At 43.3% G+C, this 20,713-nt stretch overlaps 1 protein-coding gene across 1 annotated transcript; it reads left to right on the forward strand.

Annotated features, from left to right (window-relative positions):
- Positions 1-1,842: 1,842 nt before the first annotated feature.
- Positions 1,843-19,886, forward strand: TEX36 (testis expressed 36). The gene is made up of 4 exons (XM_003419674.3): positions 1,843-1,893; positions 10,669-10,800; positions 12,330-12,410; positions 19,590-19,886. Exons 1-4 carry the CDS (start codon positions 1,843-1,845, stop codon positions 19,884-19,886), a joined length of 561 nt encoding a protein of 186 aa, XP_003419722.3.
- Positions 19,887-20,713: the final 827 nt, after the last annotated feature.

Genomic DNA, 20,713 nt, shown 5'->3' on the forward strand with positions numbered 1-20,713 from the left:
AACCGTCATGTCAACAAATACGTTGGATGAAAGACAACTCACTGTAAACAGTGTAGGTCATTCACTGAAAACCACCTTGGCTTAATCAGTAATCTGGGGTGCAGGCCATTGGGTGAGTTGCTAAATTCGTGTGGTGCTATTTAAAGAACTGATTTTTGTGAAATCCCTTGGAGTTGTCTACAAACAGTGCTGGCACATGGCAGGTGTTGAGTAAATATTTGTTGGCAGAAGGAATAAACATTGCTGTATAGTTGGTATTTACAGCCCTCCCACCACAGGCTATTTTGGGCCACACTCGGAGTAGAGGGCAGTGGCAGGGGTCAGGATGGAGGGGGACCCTCCAGCATTCTTAGCCCTGGTGATCAGAGACCTTGAGAGCTACACAATTTGTTTTCAGAGCAGTGAGTCACAAAGTTCAGCCTAGGAATTCAAACCTCTGAAAATAACACTGCCAACAAGGAACAGCCCTACCCCAATCTTAGAGAGAGAAATCCTAGCTGAATAAAAAAAAAAAGGAATTTCATTTTTCCTGGCCAGGTTGGCTTTATTCAGTTCTGATTTTCTTAGACAAACTGGTTAGCATTTTGAGCAATCATTCAAAACGGAGAATGCTCACCTTTACAAGGGATCACGTACCTTGTTTAACGGAGCCTAAGACCCACTGCAAGGGAGATGCAAAAGAGATTTAAAAACAAAGTTTCAGTTCTAGAGGATATGAAGTGAGCGTGCATGCAGTCCTGTGTTGGAAATGGCACCGGTTTTAGGTTTTTAAATTCAAGCCTTTGTCTCACTCCCTCCTCTTTGATTTTACACTTAGTTTTAGGTTTCAGGGGAGCTACATTCTGCAGTGGCCAGCCCATCACCTTCATCTATGGGGTGTGCTCCTGCTTTGTGTGCACTGGGAAGGGCCACTGGCGTGGCACGTGGCGTCAATCACTTGGCACCTGGCCTATAAGAGCTCATCTCTGAGGATGACTGTGGCTAAGGCGCAGGCATTTAAAGAGGCCTGGGTCTCCTTTTCTCATTTGTAAATGCTGAGGGTTGCGAAAACGCAACCTGTGTAAGGCGGAAAACTCAAATATTTTCCACTGATAGAGAGCAATAGAAAAGTGGTAAGACTGTGCCCTATCAAGGGTGGAAAACTTGTGAGACCCGTAAAAACAAGGCAGTCCCGTCCAGTTCCAGCTCTCACAGATTTCCTGTAAAATGAAACGTGTGAAGTGTTTAGCTTAGCATAACACCTGGCATGTAACAATTATTCCTGAATGTTTCATTCTACTCTCTCTGAGTCCCCTGTGTTTGGCTCTGTGCTGGGATACCTGCAGCTGTGGGAGAAGCATGGTCAGAGCCTTGGGTCCTGGGCTTCGTCATGCTCCTGAAGTGGACAAGATCATCCCCTAGCCAGGGACTCAATTTACTTCTCTGCAAACTAGGAGGCTAGGACAGATGGTTACGATGGGGACACCCAACTCAAATAGAATCGGTTGAGGGAATTAGAGGGTGCAAAAAGTTGGCTGTTACCTCCGGGCTATCTTGGTCTCACCTGTGTGACCTATTGAGGCACTTCCTCACCTGGGACCTGGTGGTTCTGCCTCTTACCTGGGGAGCCGCAGTGGCAGGAATCCTCAGAGGACCCAGATGACCGGTCCCCTCCACCCATTGTGATGGGTGAGCTCTGATTCTATGACAACAATGGACATTCCCCAGCTTACCTCCAGGTCAAAGGCTGAGAATTCAAGTTCAGGAACAGGGAGGAGGAGTGACGCCCTAGATGTGCAGAGCTTGAGAGGCAATGGAGAGGTAAGGCAGCCAGCCTCAGCCACGATCAGCTTCCTGGAGAGAATGCCCAAAGGAAGATGCTTCAACCCACCTTTAGACAAGGATGGAATATGGGTAAGAGAGATGGTGCCCTCCGCTACCTTTCTTGTGCCACATGGGCTTGGCTGAGGATGCAGAACTGAGTTCAAATCCTGCTTCTGCTACCGATGGCAGCGTGACCTTTGACAAATTACTCAGCCCCTGCTCCTTCATCAGTGAAATGGGAATCTGATGGGGTTCCTGGGAAGGGGAAATGAAGTCACGTGTGTAAAACACTCAGCACATTGGCTCCTTGTAAGTGCCCACTAGGCAGTACTTGCTGCCTGCTCTGCTCTTTCTTTTTTCTGTCACATATCTTCTGACATATTTTATAACATATTTTATCGTGTTTATTGTTTGTGTCCCCCAGCTAGAATGTAAGCTCCATGAGGGCGGGGGTCTTTGTCTTTTTATTCACTGATGAATTCCAAGTGCCCATAGTAGGATCTGGCACAGAGAAGGCGCTCAATAGATATTTGCTGAATAAATTAATATTGTATTAGAAACCTCTAAACACATTTCTTCTGGCTCACAACCTGATTCCCACCAGACTACGGAGTGGGAAGAGTTCCAGAAGGCACCATCAGCCCATCTCGATCATTGGCAAGCCTTCCAGCTTCACTCTTCCCCAGGCCCTTCTCTTTTAATATTGGTCACAAAGCCCAGAGGGAGTTACTACTATCCCACTATCTACAAGAAACATTTCTGGCCCAAGAGCCTCTCTTATTTGGTGTTGACCAGTAAAACCAGTTGCTGCCAAGTCAGTTCCTACTCGTGGCACCCCCGTGTGTGTCAGAGTAGAGCTGTGCTCCGTAGGGTTTTCAATGGCTGATTTTTCGGAAGTATATTACCTTTATATTACCAGGACTTTCTTTCTGGGTGCCTCTGGGTGGACTCGAACCACCAACCTTTCGGTTAGCAGCTGAGCACGTTAACCATTTACACCACCAGGGACTCCTGTTTGGTCTCTAGTATGTATGTATCATGTGCTGACAGGTCTTTTCCACTTCTGATTTCTGTAATTCATTCACAAAAGAAATTTCAAGGGTAGTCACAGCAGCAGACTGTCACCTGTACCCACCCTGATACTTGGCAACGAGGGGCAGAATCAGGGCCAGACATGGAGTTAACCTCTTTTAAGATCGCGATACACAGAAAACTCTTACATTTGTTTACAAGAAAACATAAAAAATAAAAATTGAGGACACCTTGGTAAATTCGGGTTTGAAGTTCTTCAAAAACTGACTCTACCCACTTTAGCATGACTTCGGCTAATTAGATTAGTCTTTCTAAATCTCAATTTCTTTATCCGTAAAATGGGAGCAATAACGTACCAAGGTTAGAGGGCCATTGTGGGGGTTAATGAGATAATCATACAAAAGTGGTAAATATTCTGCTTGGTACGTAGTGCCCACTCAGTACTTAATAACTGTTACATATTGGAAATCCTGGTGGCGTAGGTGCTGCGGCTGCCTACCAAAAGGTTGGCGGTTGGAATCCACCAGGGACTCCTTGAAAACTCTGTGGGACGGTCCTACTCTGTCCTATAGAGTTGCTTTGAGTTGGAATCAACTCAACAGCAATTGTTACATATTGTTGTGTTGTTAGTTGCTGTCAGTTGAATGTGACTCGTGGCAATCCCATGTATTACAGAGTAGTACTGCTTCATAGTGTTTTCTCAGCTGTAATCTTTATGAAAACAAATTGCCAGGCCTATCTTCTGTGGTACCACTGGGTGGGTTTGAACCACTAACCTCTAGGTTAGTACTTGAACACAAACTGTTTGTGCTACCCAGGGACCTTCACTACTACATATAGATATATGCTTTCCCCCTTTTTTTTTTTTAACACACCTTGCTTCATTCCACAAAGATTTAAGGTGATGTGTGGAAAATACACACAGTAAAATAGTTTAAATACATTTTAGAATAAGAGATGAGGGCTGGTGAAATAAATCACCAGTACGACATGATGGCATCAAAAAAAAAAACCCAAATCCGTTGCCGTTGAACTGATTCTGACTCATAACGGCCCTATAGGACAGAGTGGAGCTGCCCCATAGGATTTCCAAGGAGCAGCTGGTGGATTGAAACTGCCAACCGTTCTTTACCACTGTACCACCAGGGCTCTGGTAGCTATTTGGGCATCAGACGTGACTGTGAGCTCCCTGGCAGCCAAAGTAAAATGGGAAATAGTGTTAACTACATAACACTAGGAAACCCTGGTGGCGTAGTGGTTGAGACTATAAACACTATGCCCATGAAGAGAAAACGTAAGTTTCCCACATTAAGTTAAGTAGCTTCCCCTCTTTCTATCGCCAACAATATCGGTTAGGATTGTGTTTGACTGAACATTATGAAAAACTGACTACACTGTCTTAACCAAATATAGGTTTCTATTTCTCAAGTAATAATAAATTTGGAAGTAGTACGGGGCTGATACAGCTGCTCAAGGGAGTCATCAGAGACCCAGGCTCTTTTTAGCTTCCTGATCTGCCATCCTTAGTATGGGATATGCCCCCATATGGAGATGGGGGCAGTGGTTCAGCGGTAGAATTCTCATCTTCTATGTGGAAGATCTGAGTTTGATTCCTGGCCAATGCACCTCATATACAGCTACCACCTGTCTGTCAGTAGAGGCTTGTGTGTTGCTGTGATGCTTGTTATAGATTGAATTGTGTCTCCCAAAAATGTGTGTCAACTTGGCTAAGCTATGTATTGTGTGGTGGTAGGCCACTTTGTGGTCTGATGTGATTATCTAGTGTGTTGTAAATCCTAACCTCTACGATATTAATAAGACAGGATTACAGATAGTTATGTTAACGAGGCAGGACTCAATCTATAGGATTAGGTTGTATTTTGAGTCAATCTCTGTTGAAATATAAAAGAAAGAAACGAGCAGAGAGGAGAGGAACCTCATTACCACCAAGAAATAAGAGCAAGCAGTGGAGCATGTCCTTTAGGCGAGGGGACCCGGCACTGAGAAGCTCCTAGACCAGGGGAAGATGGATGACAAGGACCATCCCCAAGAGCCAAAGCCTTCCTCTGGAGCTGGTGTCCTAGATTCAGACTTCTAGCCTCCTAGACTGTGAGAGAATAAATTCCTGTTTGTTAAAGCCACCCACTTGTGGTATTTCTGTTATAGCAGCACTAGATGACTAAGACAATGCTGATCAGGTTACAGAGGAGCTTCCAGACTAAGATGGACTACGAAGAAAGGGCTGGCAACCTACTTCTGGAAATGAGCCAATAAAAACTCTACAGGCCACAATGGTCTGGTCCGCGACTGATCATGGGGATGGTGCAGGACTGGGCAACGTTTCATTCTGTTGTGCACAGGGTCACCATATGCAGTGCAGTGAATTACTTAATATGGCCCTTCTACCTATGATCTTTTAACTCCCACCAAATGACTGGTTGTGAGTATGCAAATGAGGTGCTTGTGGCCAATCAAGGGGATTGGATAGCTTGGTAATAAAGCAAATAAGGTGCATGGCACTCTGTGGGTGTGGGACCATGCAGATAAGGTATATAGAACCCTAATGAGGGGATTTGTTAGTTTTGCTATCCCGCTAGGCTTAAAATGGGTTACCTCAGAAACAGAAAGGGGGGACCTACTACCAAGAAAGAAGAGCTAGGAGTACAGTACATCCTTTGGACCTGTGATCCATGCACTGAGAACCTCTGAGACCCAGTAGACAGAGAGAGAAAGAGCTGAACACTGGAGATGGTGAGAGACAGTGAGAAGCAGCAGCAGAGAAATGGTGGCAGCAGAAGCAGCAGAACCAGGAGATGGTGCAGTGGGCTTCCTAGCCCATAGAGTGAGAAAGCTGACCGCCTTCTGGCTGGAGGCTTGCTGGAGGAGTGAGGTGCCTCCAAGCACCTGTCAGTGGAGCTAGGCTTGCTGACCCATGGAGCTAGAGAGCAGAGCGCCCTCAGGCCAAGGATTGATGGCAGAGTGGGGTGACTAGGCACTTTTTGGCAGAGCTAAAGAGCTTTGTAACACTTGACCAAGCAGGGCAGAGGTGGGGCCAAGAGGCCCAAGAAGCCTGAGGGGCTAAGAGGCCAAGGGCCAGGGAGAGGCCTACCTGTGGGCATGACTGAGAAGAGGCTATCTGATCAGAGAACTGTATCAGGAATTGTAACCTTTTATTATTTTTTTATTTCGCTAATAAACCTCCTAACTGCTAGTATGGTTTGTGTGTTTTGTGTGGCCATTGCAGCAAATTACTGAGCCCAGCAGAGAAGTAGAGAGTGCCAAGGGAGGGGCAGCTTGTGTCAGAATTGGTAAAAAGATGGGAGGGTAGAGACATGTCTGAACTCCACCTCACAGCAATCAGCCTCGGGCTGTTGATGTGGATAAAGATTTCTGTTTCCCACTTGTAAAGTTAGAGGAGGTCAGATGCCCCTCCCCGGCTGCCACGCCATTTTTTCACAGTGAGTTAGGGGCCTACGCCATGACAGCTAACAACAACATTCCCTGTCTAAGCATTGAGTCCAAACCCAGGCAGGAAAAAAGGACAAAAGGACAGAGGGCACCCACTAATTAAGTCTTCCCCTTTTAATCAGGAAAACAATAGCTTTTCCAGGAGCCCTGTCCGATGGACTTTGGCTGCCTTCTTACTGAGTTGCATGACCAACTTAGCTGCAAGGGAGTCTGGGGAGGTATTTATTAACCAGACACATTGCCACCCCAAACAAAGTCAGGGTTTTGTTAGTAAGACAGAAGGGAAGAAAGAGTCTTTCACAGGTGCATAGCATCCTTCACCCGAGACTCCAGAACTGTAGCCCCATGCCTGGGTTTTAGGTGGAGAGGCCATGTTCCCCAAGCTTGATCTTAGCCTTTGGTGTGGACTCTTTCTGCCACCAGCATGTAAGAGCATAAAAAAGAATAGTGCTGATCCTGGCATTTCCCAAAGTAACTTGTAGATGAGTTGGGAAAATTAAAGAAATTGTTGGCCTTGAGTCAGTGGCAGGCAGACCATTTGGGAGGGCAGTAATTGCCACATTAGAGGGGATGGTTTTTTTGCGGTTGACCTTGCTGGCTGTCATCTGACTGTTGCTGGGTGGGAAAGACTTTTTCTGCAGGTTTTCACCTCCTTCTTTAATATTTCAGTCATCGAGTGATTGAGTGCAGCAAAAATTTCACCACTGACTAGTTAAAAAGCAATATTTCATGGTTACAATATCTAACAGAAGGGTTTATTTCACAGCTATCTTGTTATAGCCATTAAAGATATATTTTAAAAGAGTGAAATTAAAATGCTAGAGCCATCTTTTTTCTAACAGAGATCCAATTCATGGATTTGCAGAATACAAATGAACCCAAGTCAGTTGTCACGTTTCTGGTGAGAGAGAACATTCCTGATGTCAGAGCTGCTGCCCCCACCTTCAACCCAATTGTCCACAGCTGCCCAGAACCGAGGGTTGACCCGACTAAACTGGAGGAGGGAAGAAAGGAAAGGTTGTTGACCCTGTGTATTATTTATATTTACCCTTAAAAGGTAATTGTTCAAAATGGTTTTTGAAAATGCAATACAGGATGAATTAGAAATGAACAGGTTGACTTTGAAGAATGTCCGGGGTATATTGTTAAGTACGAAAAGCAAGATGCAAGCAGTATGCATAATAGGATCCCATTTTTGCAAAGCAGCATAAATCCCCTCTCAGTGGTTGATATTGGTTCTCTGGGGGTGGCATGGGGGGGGGAGGGCGGGAGGTGACAAGAAGGAGAGAGAGAAAGTAACCAAAAAAAAAAAAAAATTTTTTTTTTTTTAAAGTTACTGTCAAATGAAAAGGTACTCATCATTTTTAAAACCACATTTATAATATGGTCCTATGTATGCAATGGAGCCCTGGTGGCGCAGTGGTTAAGAGCTCAGCTGCTAGCCAAAAAAGGTTGGCAGTTAGGACCCGCCAGCCGCTGCTTGGAAACCCTGTGGGGCATTTCTACTTTATCCTATAGGGCCGCTGTGAATCGGAACCGACTCGACGGCACATAATAACAACAACGTGTATGCAAGGAAACAGTGGTGGTTCAGTGGTAAAATTCTCACCTTCCATGCAGGAGATCCAGGTTCGATTCCCAGCCAGTGCACCTCATGCGCAGCCACCACCTGTCTGTCACTGGAGGCTCTCATGTTGCTATGATGCTGAACAGGTTTCCGCAGAGCTTCCAGACTGAGACGGACTAGGAAGAAAGGCCTGGTGATCTACTTCTGAAAATCAGCCAGTGAAAACTCTGTGGATCACGTTGGTCTGATCCACAGCCAATCATGGGGATGGCACAGGACCAAGCAGCATTTTGTTCTGTTGTGCATGGAGTCACATGGACGGTGGCTAACAATAACAATAAAATGAGGGCCAGAATTATATGTGTGTGTGTGTGTACATCCTTATAGGGATATATGAAAAGGATGGTCACCGAAGAGTTAGTGGGAAGGGGTGATAGGGTTTCAGGTGAATTTTACTTCCTTCCTCTGCTTTTCCATATTGTTCGAATTCTTCTAAACCATGAGCATGTATTACAACTCTAATCAGAAACAAAACACAATCATTTTTGAAGAAAAATCCACAATGATATATGCACTTAAGAAACAGTGAAGAGAAAGTCTTCCTTCTTCCAGATTCTCCTGTGAGCAATTTCCTGCAGAACCTTCTAGACCGTCCACATAAAGGCACGGGAGTTTGTGTGGTCTTTTCCTTGCCCTTGAACCCCAATCCCCATCCCCACCCTCCTCACCCCACTGGCAGCCATTCAAATGTGTGCATGGACATTCTTTTATTCGGAGGAGTTCTTGACAATTATGCGTTGTTGTTTGTGCACAGGGATCATCTGTTTACATAAACAGTGTGGGGCTATATCTCTCATTCTCTTCTTTTTTCCACTCAGCAACTGTGTTTTGAAGATCTGTCCATTGCTGATACAAATCCCTGGTGGCACAGTGATTAAGAGCTACAGCTGCTAACTAAAAGGTCTGTGGTTCGAATCCACCAGCTGCTCCTTGGAAACCCTAGGAGGCAGTTCTACTCTGTCCTATAGGGGCGCTAAGAGTCGGAATTGACTCAGCAGCAACGGGTTTGGTTTGGCTTTTTTTGGTCCATCGCTGTGTGCCTCTGAGCTGTTTCTTCTCACAGCTGCGTAGAACTCCTAACCAAGCATCTCTTCCATGTCTGCATGAGTGTAAAACACACTAAACACACTCTTGTGCACAGACTTTAAACAAACACCGGCTCAAGATCAAGTCATGTTGTGGCCTGGGAAGGAGCAGAGGGAGTATAGCAGTGCTGGCCAATGCCCTTACAATCCAAGAGAAGGAAGGCAGACTGATTCAAGGCCATACATAGCAAAGGGTTCAGGGACGGGGGACAGCTGTGAGCAAAAAAAAAAACTTGCCTGGGTGCATGCATTGCCCCTTTTGGACAAATCTACCTGATAAAGTGTCCCCAGGTGGTGCAAACAATTAAGGTGTGCAGCTGCTAACTGAAAGGTTGGTGGTTCAAGTCCACCCAGAGGCAGTATAAAGGAACCCCTTCCGAACAATCAGCCACTGAAAACCTTATGGAGCACAGTTCTACTCTGACACGCGGCGGGTCACCATGGGTCGAATCGACTTGGCAGCAGCTGGTTGGTCAGTTATTCTATCAAGAAGGTGTTATTCCCGTTTCACGGGTAAGGAAACGGAGGCTTGGAAAAGTTAAGTCTCTTACATAGGGTCACCTGGTAGAAGAGAAAGCTGGGACTGGATTCAGGGCCTCTGAGTCCATAGCCATGGCCCAGGCACCATGTTATGCTTCCTCCCTTTGTGGGACTTTTCACCGAGTCAGGCCCTTGCCTTTCATTTGTATTTTAGTTTCCGCCTGTTTTCCACTCCTAGAGATCCCTAAGGTCTTTGGTGCCTACTTTGTTGGGGTGGCTTTCAAATAAAATTGAAGTGAGCTGCAGTGGCTATGAAGTGTCACCCACATCCTCCTCAGGAAGAAGGGCTTATTCCCCTGGTCCTGAGAAAGTGGCCCTCACAGTCTACCCCTCAGGACTCCTCGGCTGAGGACAGCTACCTCGCCCACGGTCAGCTCCTTTTCCTGTGGCAGCCCCACAGATGTCTGAGCCATCAGGGAACACAAAGGCCGGGTGTCCTTGCCCGTCGTCAGGACAACTCAGGTCCTAGGCAGGGCTGCTGAGGCCTCCATTGGTATGACATCGCAGCTCAGTGCCTCCCTCTCCCAGTACCTGCTTCCTCCCTTCTTTTCACAGGTTTTGATCCCTAGGGCTCTCCTAAGTGATCCTCATTTTCCTCACTTTTTTGCTTTGCATCCTTCTACCCCCTTTGCTTCGCTAGAAGTCCCCACTCTCCACCACCCTACATTCTCATTGGAGGTCAGTGGGGTCCCATGTTCTCGGGCCACTCTCGTACTGTGTTGCTGGAGGTTGGGCTCACCTCCACGAATGTGGGCTGGATCCCTGATCTCAAGTACTGGGAGCTCCCTGCCCGGAAGGAAGACCTCAGACAACCCACTTCTGTCTCCTCTGAGTGCTGTCTGCTCTCGCTGAGGCCGACGCCAACCTCCAGGCCTGGAAATAGTTCAGGCGTGGGTGCAGCAGAGGTGGCCCCTGTAACTTGAAACCAGCAGGTCATTACAGTGTTTTCTTGTCTTGGAAAAAATACTTTAAAATTACAAAAATAATGCCATTTCCACTGGATACCAGAAGCACCCAAATTGCATTTTAATCACTTTATGGAGGAAGCTCTGATACTTGGTCTGTAGGTTCAGATGTGTCTGGTTTTAATCAAGACATGCACTGTCTTTCCAGTTCCCTCACATTGGACTCACGCAGAAGACACCAGAATCCATCACAAGCGCTATGTTAAAACAGCCTCATGTTCCACATTTGACTTGTCAAGTGGAGGGGAAGCTACCACCGATATACAAAGTCCGGGAGAACGTGAGTGTGGAGCGGGGGCTGCAGCCAGATGCCCCCAGTGCTCTCAAAGGGGGCAGCACCATTGGCGTTTGTATCAGTCAGGGTTCTTCAGAGGACAGAGGCAATAGGATACACATGCATACTCACACACACACACACACACACACACACACACACACACATACATATTGTTGGTTGCCATCTAGTTGGCTACAACTCACAGTGGCCCTTTGTGTAACAGAACAAAACATTGCCTGGTCCTGCGCCATCTTCATGATCGTTGGCATGTTCGAGTCCATTCTTGTGGCTATTGTGTGGTGCCTTCCAACCTAGGGGACTCATCTTCTAGCACCGTATTGAATAATGTTCTGTTGTGATTCGTAGTGTTTTCATTGGCTAATTTTCAAAAGTAGATCACCAGGCCTTCCTTCCTTCCTCACCTGGAAATTCCACTGAAACCTGTACACCATGGGTGACCCTGATGGTATTTGAAATACTGGGTGGCATAGCTTCCACTATCACAGAAACACCCAAGCTACCACAGAACAACACACTGACAGTGGGGTGATGGTACACACACACACACACACACACACACACGCCGAAGAGATTTATTTAAGGAATCGGTTTATGCAGTTGTGGCGGCTGGCAAGTGAGATCTGTAGGGCAGGCTGGCAGCTGGAAACCCGTCTTAAGAATCCCTTCTCCAGGAAACCTCAGTTTTGGCTCTGATGAGACCCACCTACATTATCAAGAATAATCTCCTTTACTTAGAGGTGCCTGATTGTAAATGATAATCATATCTGCAAGATGCCTTCACAGCAACATCTAGACTAGTGTTTGACCAAGCGACTGGGCACCATAGCCAAGCCAAGTTGACACATGAAATTCACCAGCAGAGCCTGTGTGGCCAGATGAGTCTTCCTTATGAGGAACTGCACGCGTACCAGCCTGGACCCTAAATGGTGGCAGCATGCTCACCTCACACCTCATCATTTTGACAAGCCCAGGCCCCTGCCCCATTTCCCTACATGCTCCAGAAGGAGGTACCTCTTGGTCCAGGTGGCCACGTCAGGTTCATCTAAAGACACGAAGCAACACCTTTGGTTACGGCTCATAGTTCACCGCCTATGATTCACGAGCAACCTCAGTGGTACTGAGTTTACGCCTGCTCCTCACCTGGGTCCTTGGACTAGCGCTCTGCTCTCCCAGGATCCTTACCGCCCAAATGAAGGACTCAAACATCCTTTCCAGCTTTCAGTTCAGAAGCCCATAAACTTTTCCTTCTTTCCTCCAAATAAGGTGTTTTGAAAGAGGATTTTTATGATTTCAGAAAGTTGGCGATAAGATTGGTTTCAAAGCCTTGATCCACCACAGACATGTGTGACCTCACTGTCCTGGGCTGTTTGTCCTCTGGTGGTGGGTTCATTTCTTTACTCTGAGATCACTTGCCTCCTCAACCTTCCTTCCCCGCTCCCCGTGTCCCAGTCCTGAAAGCACCCTGGGTTTCTGATGTGTGCCTTCTAACCTCTTCCCTCGCTCTTTTCCAGCAAGCTGTAAATAACAACTTCCCCTTCTCCGTCCACGACAACCGGCACAGCTTTGAGAACACTGGGTACTACTTTGACACTGTGAGTAGTTCTTTCCAAATAAAACGGGGGACAACATCAGGGCTGTTGATTTTCTGAGGCACATTGAAGATAGAGGACTTCCTGACCTCAAAACGAGAACAAGGTCAACATTAAAAGAAGGTCTTAAACAAGATTCATAACAGGTTACCAAAAAAAAAAAAAAAAATGCATGAAACTCCCAAATTTCCACACAGCTTTTAAGGTCGACACCAGCCTTTTGCCTCAGGTTTGTGTGCTCTTCCTACTTCTCAAGGTGACTTCCTGTAAATTTTCTCATCATGAGCTTTCTTGTGAAGATCTTTCATGGGAAAGAGGCATGGTGTCTTTGGACGGTAGAGCCAAGGCCCACAAGGAGGGTGGCAGGGAGGGGAGCTTACATATTACAAGGAAGGACTTCCTAATAACTGGAGTTGTCCATGGGTACAGGTGGTGAGTCCCCCATCGTCGGAGAGCGTGAGCAAAGTCTGGTTAGTGGTGGTTAACTGCAACAGAAACATAATGCGAACCTCACATGGAATTCTACATTTTCCAGTAGCCACATTAAGAATACTAAAAAGAAACAAGTGAACTTAATCTTAATATTTTTATATAACTCCGTGTTTCTCAAAATTATCACTTCAACATGTAATCAATATACAAATAATTGAGATATTTTGAAATTCCTTTTTCCAAACTAAGCCAGTGAAGTCCGATTTGTGTTTTACACTTTACGGCACAGCTCAGTCGGGATGGCCCACGTTTCAAGTGTTTGATAGTGGCTACCATATTGGATTTGTTGTGGTTGTTAGGTGTTGCCAATTTGCTTCTGACTCCTAGTGACCCAATGTACCACAGAACGACATACTGCCTGGTCCTGCGCCACGCTCACAATCATCTTTTTGCTTGAGCCCATTGCCTTAGCCACTCTGTCAATCTGTCTTGTTGAGGGTCTTCCTCTTTTCCACTGACCCTGTGTTTACTGAGTATGATGTCCTTCTCCAGAGACTGATCCCTACTGACAACATGTCCAAAGTTTGTAAGACATAGTCTTGCCATCCTTGCTTCTAAGGAGCATTCTGGTTGTACTTCTTTCAAGACAGACTTGTTTGTTGTTCTGGCAGTCCATGGTATATTCAATATTCTTCACCAACACCACAATTCAAAGGCATCAATTCTTCGGTCTTCCTTATTCATTGTCCAGCTTTCACATGCATATGATGCAATTGAAAATACCATGGCTTGGGTCAGGCGCACCTTAGTCTTCAAGGTGACATCTTTGCTCTTCAACACTTTAAAGAGGTCCTTTGTAGCCAATTTGCCTATTGCGATGGGTCTTTTGATTTCTTGGCTGCTGCTTCCATGGGTAATGATTGTGGATCCAAGTAAGATGAAATCCTTGACAACTTCAATCTTTTCTCCGTTTATCATGATGGTCCAGTTGTTTTTGTTTTCTTTCTATTGAGGTGTAATCCATATTGAAGGCTGCGGTCTTTGATCTTCATCAGTAAATGCTTCAAGGCCTCTTCATTTTGAAGCAAGTAAGGTTGTGTTGTCTGCATATCGCAGGTTGTTAATGAGTCTTGCTCCAATCCTGATGCCCCATTCTTCTTCATATAGTCCAGCTTCTCAGATTACTCTCTCAGCAAACAGATTGAATAGGTATGGTGAAAGAATACAACCCTGATGCACACCTTTCCTGACTTTAAACCACCCAGTACCCCCTTGTTCTGTCCGAACAACTGCCTCTTGATTTATGTACAGGTTCCTCATGAGGACAATTAAATGTTCTGGAATTCCCATTCTTTGCAATGTTATCCATAATTTGTTATGATCCACACAGTCGAATGCCTCTGCATAGCCAATAAAACACAGGTAAACATCCTTCTGGTATTCTCCGCTTTCACCCAGGATCCATCTGACATCAGCAATGATATCCCTGGTTTCCATTCTCTTCAGAATCCGGCCTGAATTTCTGGCAGTTCCTTGTGGATATATGCTGCAGCTGCTTTTGAATGATCTTCAGCAAAATTTTGCTTGTGAGTGATATTAATGATATTATTCTATAATTTCCGCATTCGGTTGGATCACCTTTTTTGGGAATAGACATAAACGTGGATCTCTTCCTGTCGGTTGGCCAGGTAGCTGTCTTCCAAATTTCTTGGCATAGATGAGTGAGCACTTCCGGTGCCGCATCTGTTTGTTGAAACATCTCAATTGATATTCTGTCAATTCCTGGAGCCTTATTTTTTGCCTGTGCCTTCAGTACAGCTTGGATTTCTTCCTTCAGTACCATCAGTTCCTGATCATATGCTACCTCTTGAAATGGTTGAATGTTGACCAGTTCTTTTTGGTATAATGACTCTGTGTATTCCTTGCATCTTCTTTTGATGCTTCTTGTGTTGTTTAATATTTTCCCTATAGAATCCTTCACTATTGCAACTCGAGGCTTGAATTTTTTCTTCAGTTCTTTCAGCTTGAGAAATGCTGAGTGTGTTCTTCCCTTTTGGTTTTCTATCTCCATCTCTTTGCACATGTCATTATAATACTTTACTTTGTCTTCTTGAGCTGCCCTTTGAAATCTTCTGTTCAACTCTTCTACTTCAACATTTTTTCCTTTTGATTTAACTACTCGACATCCAAGAACAAGTTTCAGGGTCTCTCCTGACATCCCTTTAGGTCTTTTCTTTCTTTTCTGTCTTTTTAATGACCTCTTGCTTTCTTCATGTATGATACCAGTCAATTTTAGCTTTTTTAATGCCTAGGATATTGATGTTTATGCATTCCATTTCATTTTTGATTTCCAATTTTCCTGGATTCATACTTCGTACATTCCATGTTCTGATTATTAATGGATGTTTGCAACTCTTTATTCCCATTTTGAGTCATGCCGCATCAGCAAAGGAAGGTCCCAAAAGCTTGACTCCATCCACATCATTAAGGTCAACTCTTTTTTTCTACTTTGAGGAGGCAGCTCTTCCCCAGTTGTCCCTTGAGTGCCTTCCAACCTGGGGGGCTCATCTTCTAGCACTATATCAGACAATGTTTCTCTGCTATTCATAAGCTTGTCACTGACTAATTCTTTTCAGAAGTTGACTGCCAGGTCCTTCTTAGTCTGGAAGCTCACCTGAAACCTGTCCTCCGTGGGTGACCCTGCTGGTATCTGAATACCTGTGGCATAGCTTCCAGTATCACAGCAACATGCAAGCCCCACAGTATTACAAACTGACAGACACGTGGTGGGCGTATTGGATAGCAGTTACCATACTGGAGAATGGTTATCATACTGGACAGCACTTGGTTAACACATCTTAGATTGAGAGTTGTATCAGGTGACTTCTGAGATTCCTTTCTGAACCTGAAAGTCCAAGAAGATGATGATGTTAATAATACTTACCATTGCTGAGCATTTGCCATTGTTGAACCTGTTGCAGTCTCATAATGACCCTATAGGACAGAGTAGAACTGCCCTATATGGTTTCCTAGGTTTTAATCTTTATGGAAGCAGACTGGCACATCTTCCTACCACGGAGCAGCTGATAAGTTCAAACCGCCAATATTTTGGTTAGCGGACAAGCGCTTTAACCACTGCGCCAGCAGACCTCCTTGCCGTGTATTAGTGCTTTGTATTATCTCATGATCAACAACTCTGTGGGCTAATTACTTGTATCACCCCCAATTTTCAGGTGAGAAAACAGAACTACTGAAGTTAAACAACATGTCCAAAGTTACTCTTTTTTTCTAGGCTACAATTGAAACGGCAGAACCTAAAAAATCTGGTTTGCCTCTTGCAGAGTTGGATAAACAACCAGAATATCCACTCTGTCCTTTTTTCCAAATGGAATCTTTTAAAATTGTTTTCTGAATGATCAAATAACATATGTCCTTAAAAAATTTCAAAAAATACAGAAGTATGTAAAATTAAAATTAACATTCTTATTTTTTCCCCTCACAATCTCATTTTGAAGGCTCGATGCTGATATCAATTTGGTAGGTAAAATTTGAGAATTTTTGCAATTCACTTGCAAGCATGCACACATAAATGTGTGTCCTTTAAATTATATAAATGAGACTGTACCACATGTATTTTTATCAGAGTTAGGCTAGTCTTGTAGAAAGCTTTGGAAGCTTTCCAACTTTCTCTGTGTTCTGGAACAGTTTACATAACATGAGGATTTTCAGATTAACAAATGTTACTTAGAATTTGCCCATAAAATTATGTGGGTTTGAGATCTTTTTTAGAGTAATTATTTTACTACCTTCTCAATTTCTCCCTTAATTATTAACCTATTCCAACTTTTTATCTCTTCTTGAACAGGGTCATTCTAATCTCTTCTAGGCTTACCTAGAATTTATCCAGTTCATTTCAAATTTATTGGTATAAGCTGCACATGGTATTGTCTTTAAAATATTCTTTTTTAAAAAATATTTTTTTTTATTTTTTCAGTTGAATGTTTAGTTTATGTGCTAGCAATCCTTTTTGTTAATAAATTTATTTAAGACTATGAATAGTCTTCTGTTACTGCTTTGGCTACATCCTAAAGGTTTTTCGAAGTAGAGCTTCATTATTATTTGCTTACAAATAGCCTATAATATACTTAAAATTTCTCTTTTAACTAAAAAATATTTAGAAAAAGGTTTTACATTTGCTATAGGGTTAGATTTTTTTTTTTTTTTTTTTTTTTACAAAAGGGAATCTTTGAAAGAGCACAATGCTCAAGGCAGACATACTTTACTAATTAGGCTAAATTATTGGTTGGTTCAAAGTAAACACCTGGGGAAACTTTTGGTTTTAATTTGAAGGTTTAAAGGTTTTCTCAGGGCAATAGTTCCAATTCTTCACTCAGCCTCAATGATTCCAGAAAGTCTGGATTCCATTGAGAATTTAAAATTCTGTTTATCCCTTCCACCCCCATTTTGATCAAGATTCTTCTATAGAACCTTAGATTAAAACATTCACTAATGGTAGCTGGGCACCATCCAATTCTTCTGGCCTCATAATCTAGGAGGCAGATGCTCATTGTGGCAACATTTCCTTCTCTAATTCCTATGAAAGTCATCATTTCTTTATATGAAAATTTAAACATTCATATTTTTGTGACAATTTGTTTTGGTTTTATTTTTGCCATCTCATTTTATGTTTTCTTTTTATCATGTTTGCATGTTGTTTCTTTTTCTTCCTGTCCTAACTTTGCTGGATTGGTTGCATGTATTTACCCATTCTGTCTTCTATTGATATTCAACTAGTGGTTACTCTTAAGTATACCATATTTTTATGTAAATAACACACTGCTATGCCAATTTTTTTTTTTACATATTGCTGTAAAAAAAATTAGCATAGCATGCTTACAAAAATACCTCACGGGGGATAGCACAGTTAACAAACAAATGTAGAATGTGTGTGTTATTTGCTTAAAAATACAGTAAATATTTAAGAAATATATTAACACTTATATTACCCTACCAATATAAAAGTTAATAGCTGTTTCCCAAGAATGAGGCAAGACCCTCAGAGTGCTTTACCCCTTCACTTACCCTCCTGGAATTCTGTTGTGTTCAGAGGTACAGGTTGTGTGCTCCCAGCTGCAGGAGGTGCCATCGTTTAGGATAAGGTTAAGTGGTGCCACCTGGAGTTCAAAGCAGTGGTTGGTCCTAACCTCCCTATCAAGCTTGTTGAAATCTCTGGAGTTTCAGTTCCAAATTGGTATTATCTTTCTTTTTTATGAATTCTTACTTCACAGTTTTAATACATTTCATAGTCCCATTATCAGCAAGTCTTAGACTTAATGATAAGTTTTACTTGTTGCTTTCCTTGTGGCTCTTTCTCCTTTTCATCCCTCCCTTTTATTTGTTTTTTCATTTTCCTGGAGTATGCTCAAGTAATTTTTAGAAAGAATGCTTGGACAGTGTGCACAGTATCTTCCATTTGTCTCTCCAGAACCACATGCCCTCTCTTCTCCCTGCCCTGCCCCGGGGCTGGTCTGTGTGCACTAGATCCCTCCCTGTACCCCTTGGGTCTAGAGGCACCGACCCTTGGGGTTTGCCCCCACATGTGTGACACGTATGTAAATGTCTCCTTATGAAACTCCTCACATTATTCCTATTTGAGTGTGTCATCTGTTTCCTGCTGTGACCTGCATGATGCTGACCCTTACAAAAATCAGCCTCACTTTATGTTGTATCTGTTTCTTTTTCATCTTTTGTCTAAATGTAGTGTTTCTTCTTCAGTTTTCACATAGTTGTGATCAAACTGAATACATAGCTTTGAATGCACATTAATTCTCAGGTCCACATGTGAGGTGCTGACAGTCAACAAGGAAGCTTGTGAGCAGGAGCCCACGGTGCTATTTCCTTTGAGGAACCCTCAAAGATGGAGCAGAATTCAGCCTCTCCAGACTTCTCACACTGAGAGCCACCTGCCCCACCTAGAGTTGGAGTGCACCCAGGACTGGATACACTGAGGCTGGGTGCAGAGATGCTGTCTCAGTTACCTAGGGCCGGTAAACATAAATACCACAAGAGGAAATTTACGTTCTCACAGTTTAGGAGGCTAGAAGTCTGAATTCAGGGCACTGGCTCTCGTGGACAGCTTTCTTTCTCTGTCAGCTCTGGGGGAAGGTTCTTATCTCTTTTCATCTTGTTTATTAGCTCCTTGGTGTTCTTCATGTGGTATGGCATCTATCTTCCCCCACTGCTGCTTGCTTGCTTAATCTTGCTCTTTTATATCTCAAAAGAGCTTGACTTAAGACACACCCTACACTGATATGCCTCTTTAACATAACAAAGAAAACCGTATTCCCAAATGGAGTTATAGCCACAGATATAGTAGGATTTACAACCCATATTTTTGAGGGACATAATTCAAACCATAATAGATGGTATAGGACCTCCCCAGGGTCCTGGTGTTTGAGGCTGGCTAATAGGCTGTGTCTGGGCATGCTTTCTGATCTCTGTCTGCCATGTCTCTACAAGTCCATTCTTCTGGGTGGGACTGGAAGCCTGTGCAGAGAATCACAAAACACCACCAGGACGCTGTGTAGATTTACAGCCTGCAACAGGTTGGTAAGGGAGCATTCTTGTTAACAGTTGTCATATGGCGCATTTAAACATAGGATATAATATAACTGGATTTCATAAAGTTCTCATAACTGTGTGATCTTGGTTGAATGTTTCTCTCCTAATCTTCTCATGATTCTCCCCTAGGGCCTGGGACGTAAGAAGGTTTCCACAGAAAAAAGGCAACAAGTTTCAAGAAATTTCAATCTTTGGGCATGTGACTATGTTCCATCTTGTCTTGATGGCTTTTCAAATAACCAAATATCTTATGTCTATAAGGAAGCCGTGGTGGTCCCATTTTTCAGGCGCTTCCCAAGACATCATGGTGAAATATGGAACACCTTTAAATTTATTCCTGAAAGAAGCTGTACAGACTTTTTGAAAAAGAAACCAAAAGTGAGATTCGCTATTGACAAAAAGGCAACTTCCCCACTGGAGCCCTAATCTTTCCAGAAGACTGTTGATGAGTCTTGTGATATTGGTATTTCATCAGACATTCTAAAAGTAAACATCGTCTGATCCAGCATGACCATTTAACATAAGATTTGTTTCAAAATTACAGATTAGAGATTGTAATACTTTAATGAAACTGCCTTGCAGTGACAACATAGAGGTTAAAGTCATTATATTGGGAAACTGGAAGGGCAACGAATTATGTTAACTCTCCCTGTCTTTAAAATATTTTTATGATTTTTAATAAGGTTGAAAAGCATTCAAGTCCTTACAAAATAAAGACATGTACATGTGTAAATAAACTTAACATTGCCACATTTACTCTCAAGGGAGTTTTAAAATTACATAATTAAGATACGGGTTACATTTTCATTTTAACGTTTCAGACAATACAGAGGAAGCCCAGTCTCCCTTGATATCACATCTCACCGTTTGTTTTTTTTTCCTGTGCATTTTACAATCACATATAAACAGTGTATGTTTAAAATTTTATGCATGTGCATAAATACATAAAATTTTAAACATACACTACAACACACAGGACATAAATCCTACAACTTTCTTTTTTATGTTTAACTTTATGTGTCTGGGAGTTTTTGCAATCTCAGTATGAATAGATTAATTTTTTCAAACTGCTGCATTGCATTCCCTAATATAGATGCACCATGGACATTTGAACTGATTCTAATTTTTTGCTATCAGACACCATACTACATGAACTTGCTTGATCGGCTTCTTGGGGTGCATGTTTACACGCATCTCTATAGTAGACTCTGAAAAGTTACCTTATAAATCTTGGATTAGATGGTATGCTCATG

Source organism: Loxodonta africana, chromosome 16, assembly GCF_030014295.1.
Source record: "Loxodonta africana isolate mLoxAfr1 chromosome 16, mLoxAfr1.hap2, whole genome shotgun sequence".
NCBI lineage: Eukaryota > Metazoa > Chordata > Mammalia > Proboscidea > Elephantidae > Loxodonta > Loxodonta africana.

Bases quoted from the DNA above. Each gene is read 5' to 3' on its own strand.
- TEX36 (XM_003419674.3), top strand. From the start codon at position 1,843: ATGCCCAAAGGAAGATGCTTCAACCCACCTTTAGACAAGGATGGAATA. The intron at 1,894-10,668 runs GTAAGAGAGATG...CTGTCTTTCCAG, and splicing joins TAGACAAGGATGGAATATGG to TTCCCTCACATTGGACTCAC. The intron at 10,801-12,329 runs GTGAGTGTGGAG...GCTCTTTTCCAG, and splicing joins TATACAAAGTCCGGGAGAAC to CAAGCTGTAAATAACAACTT.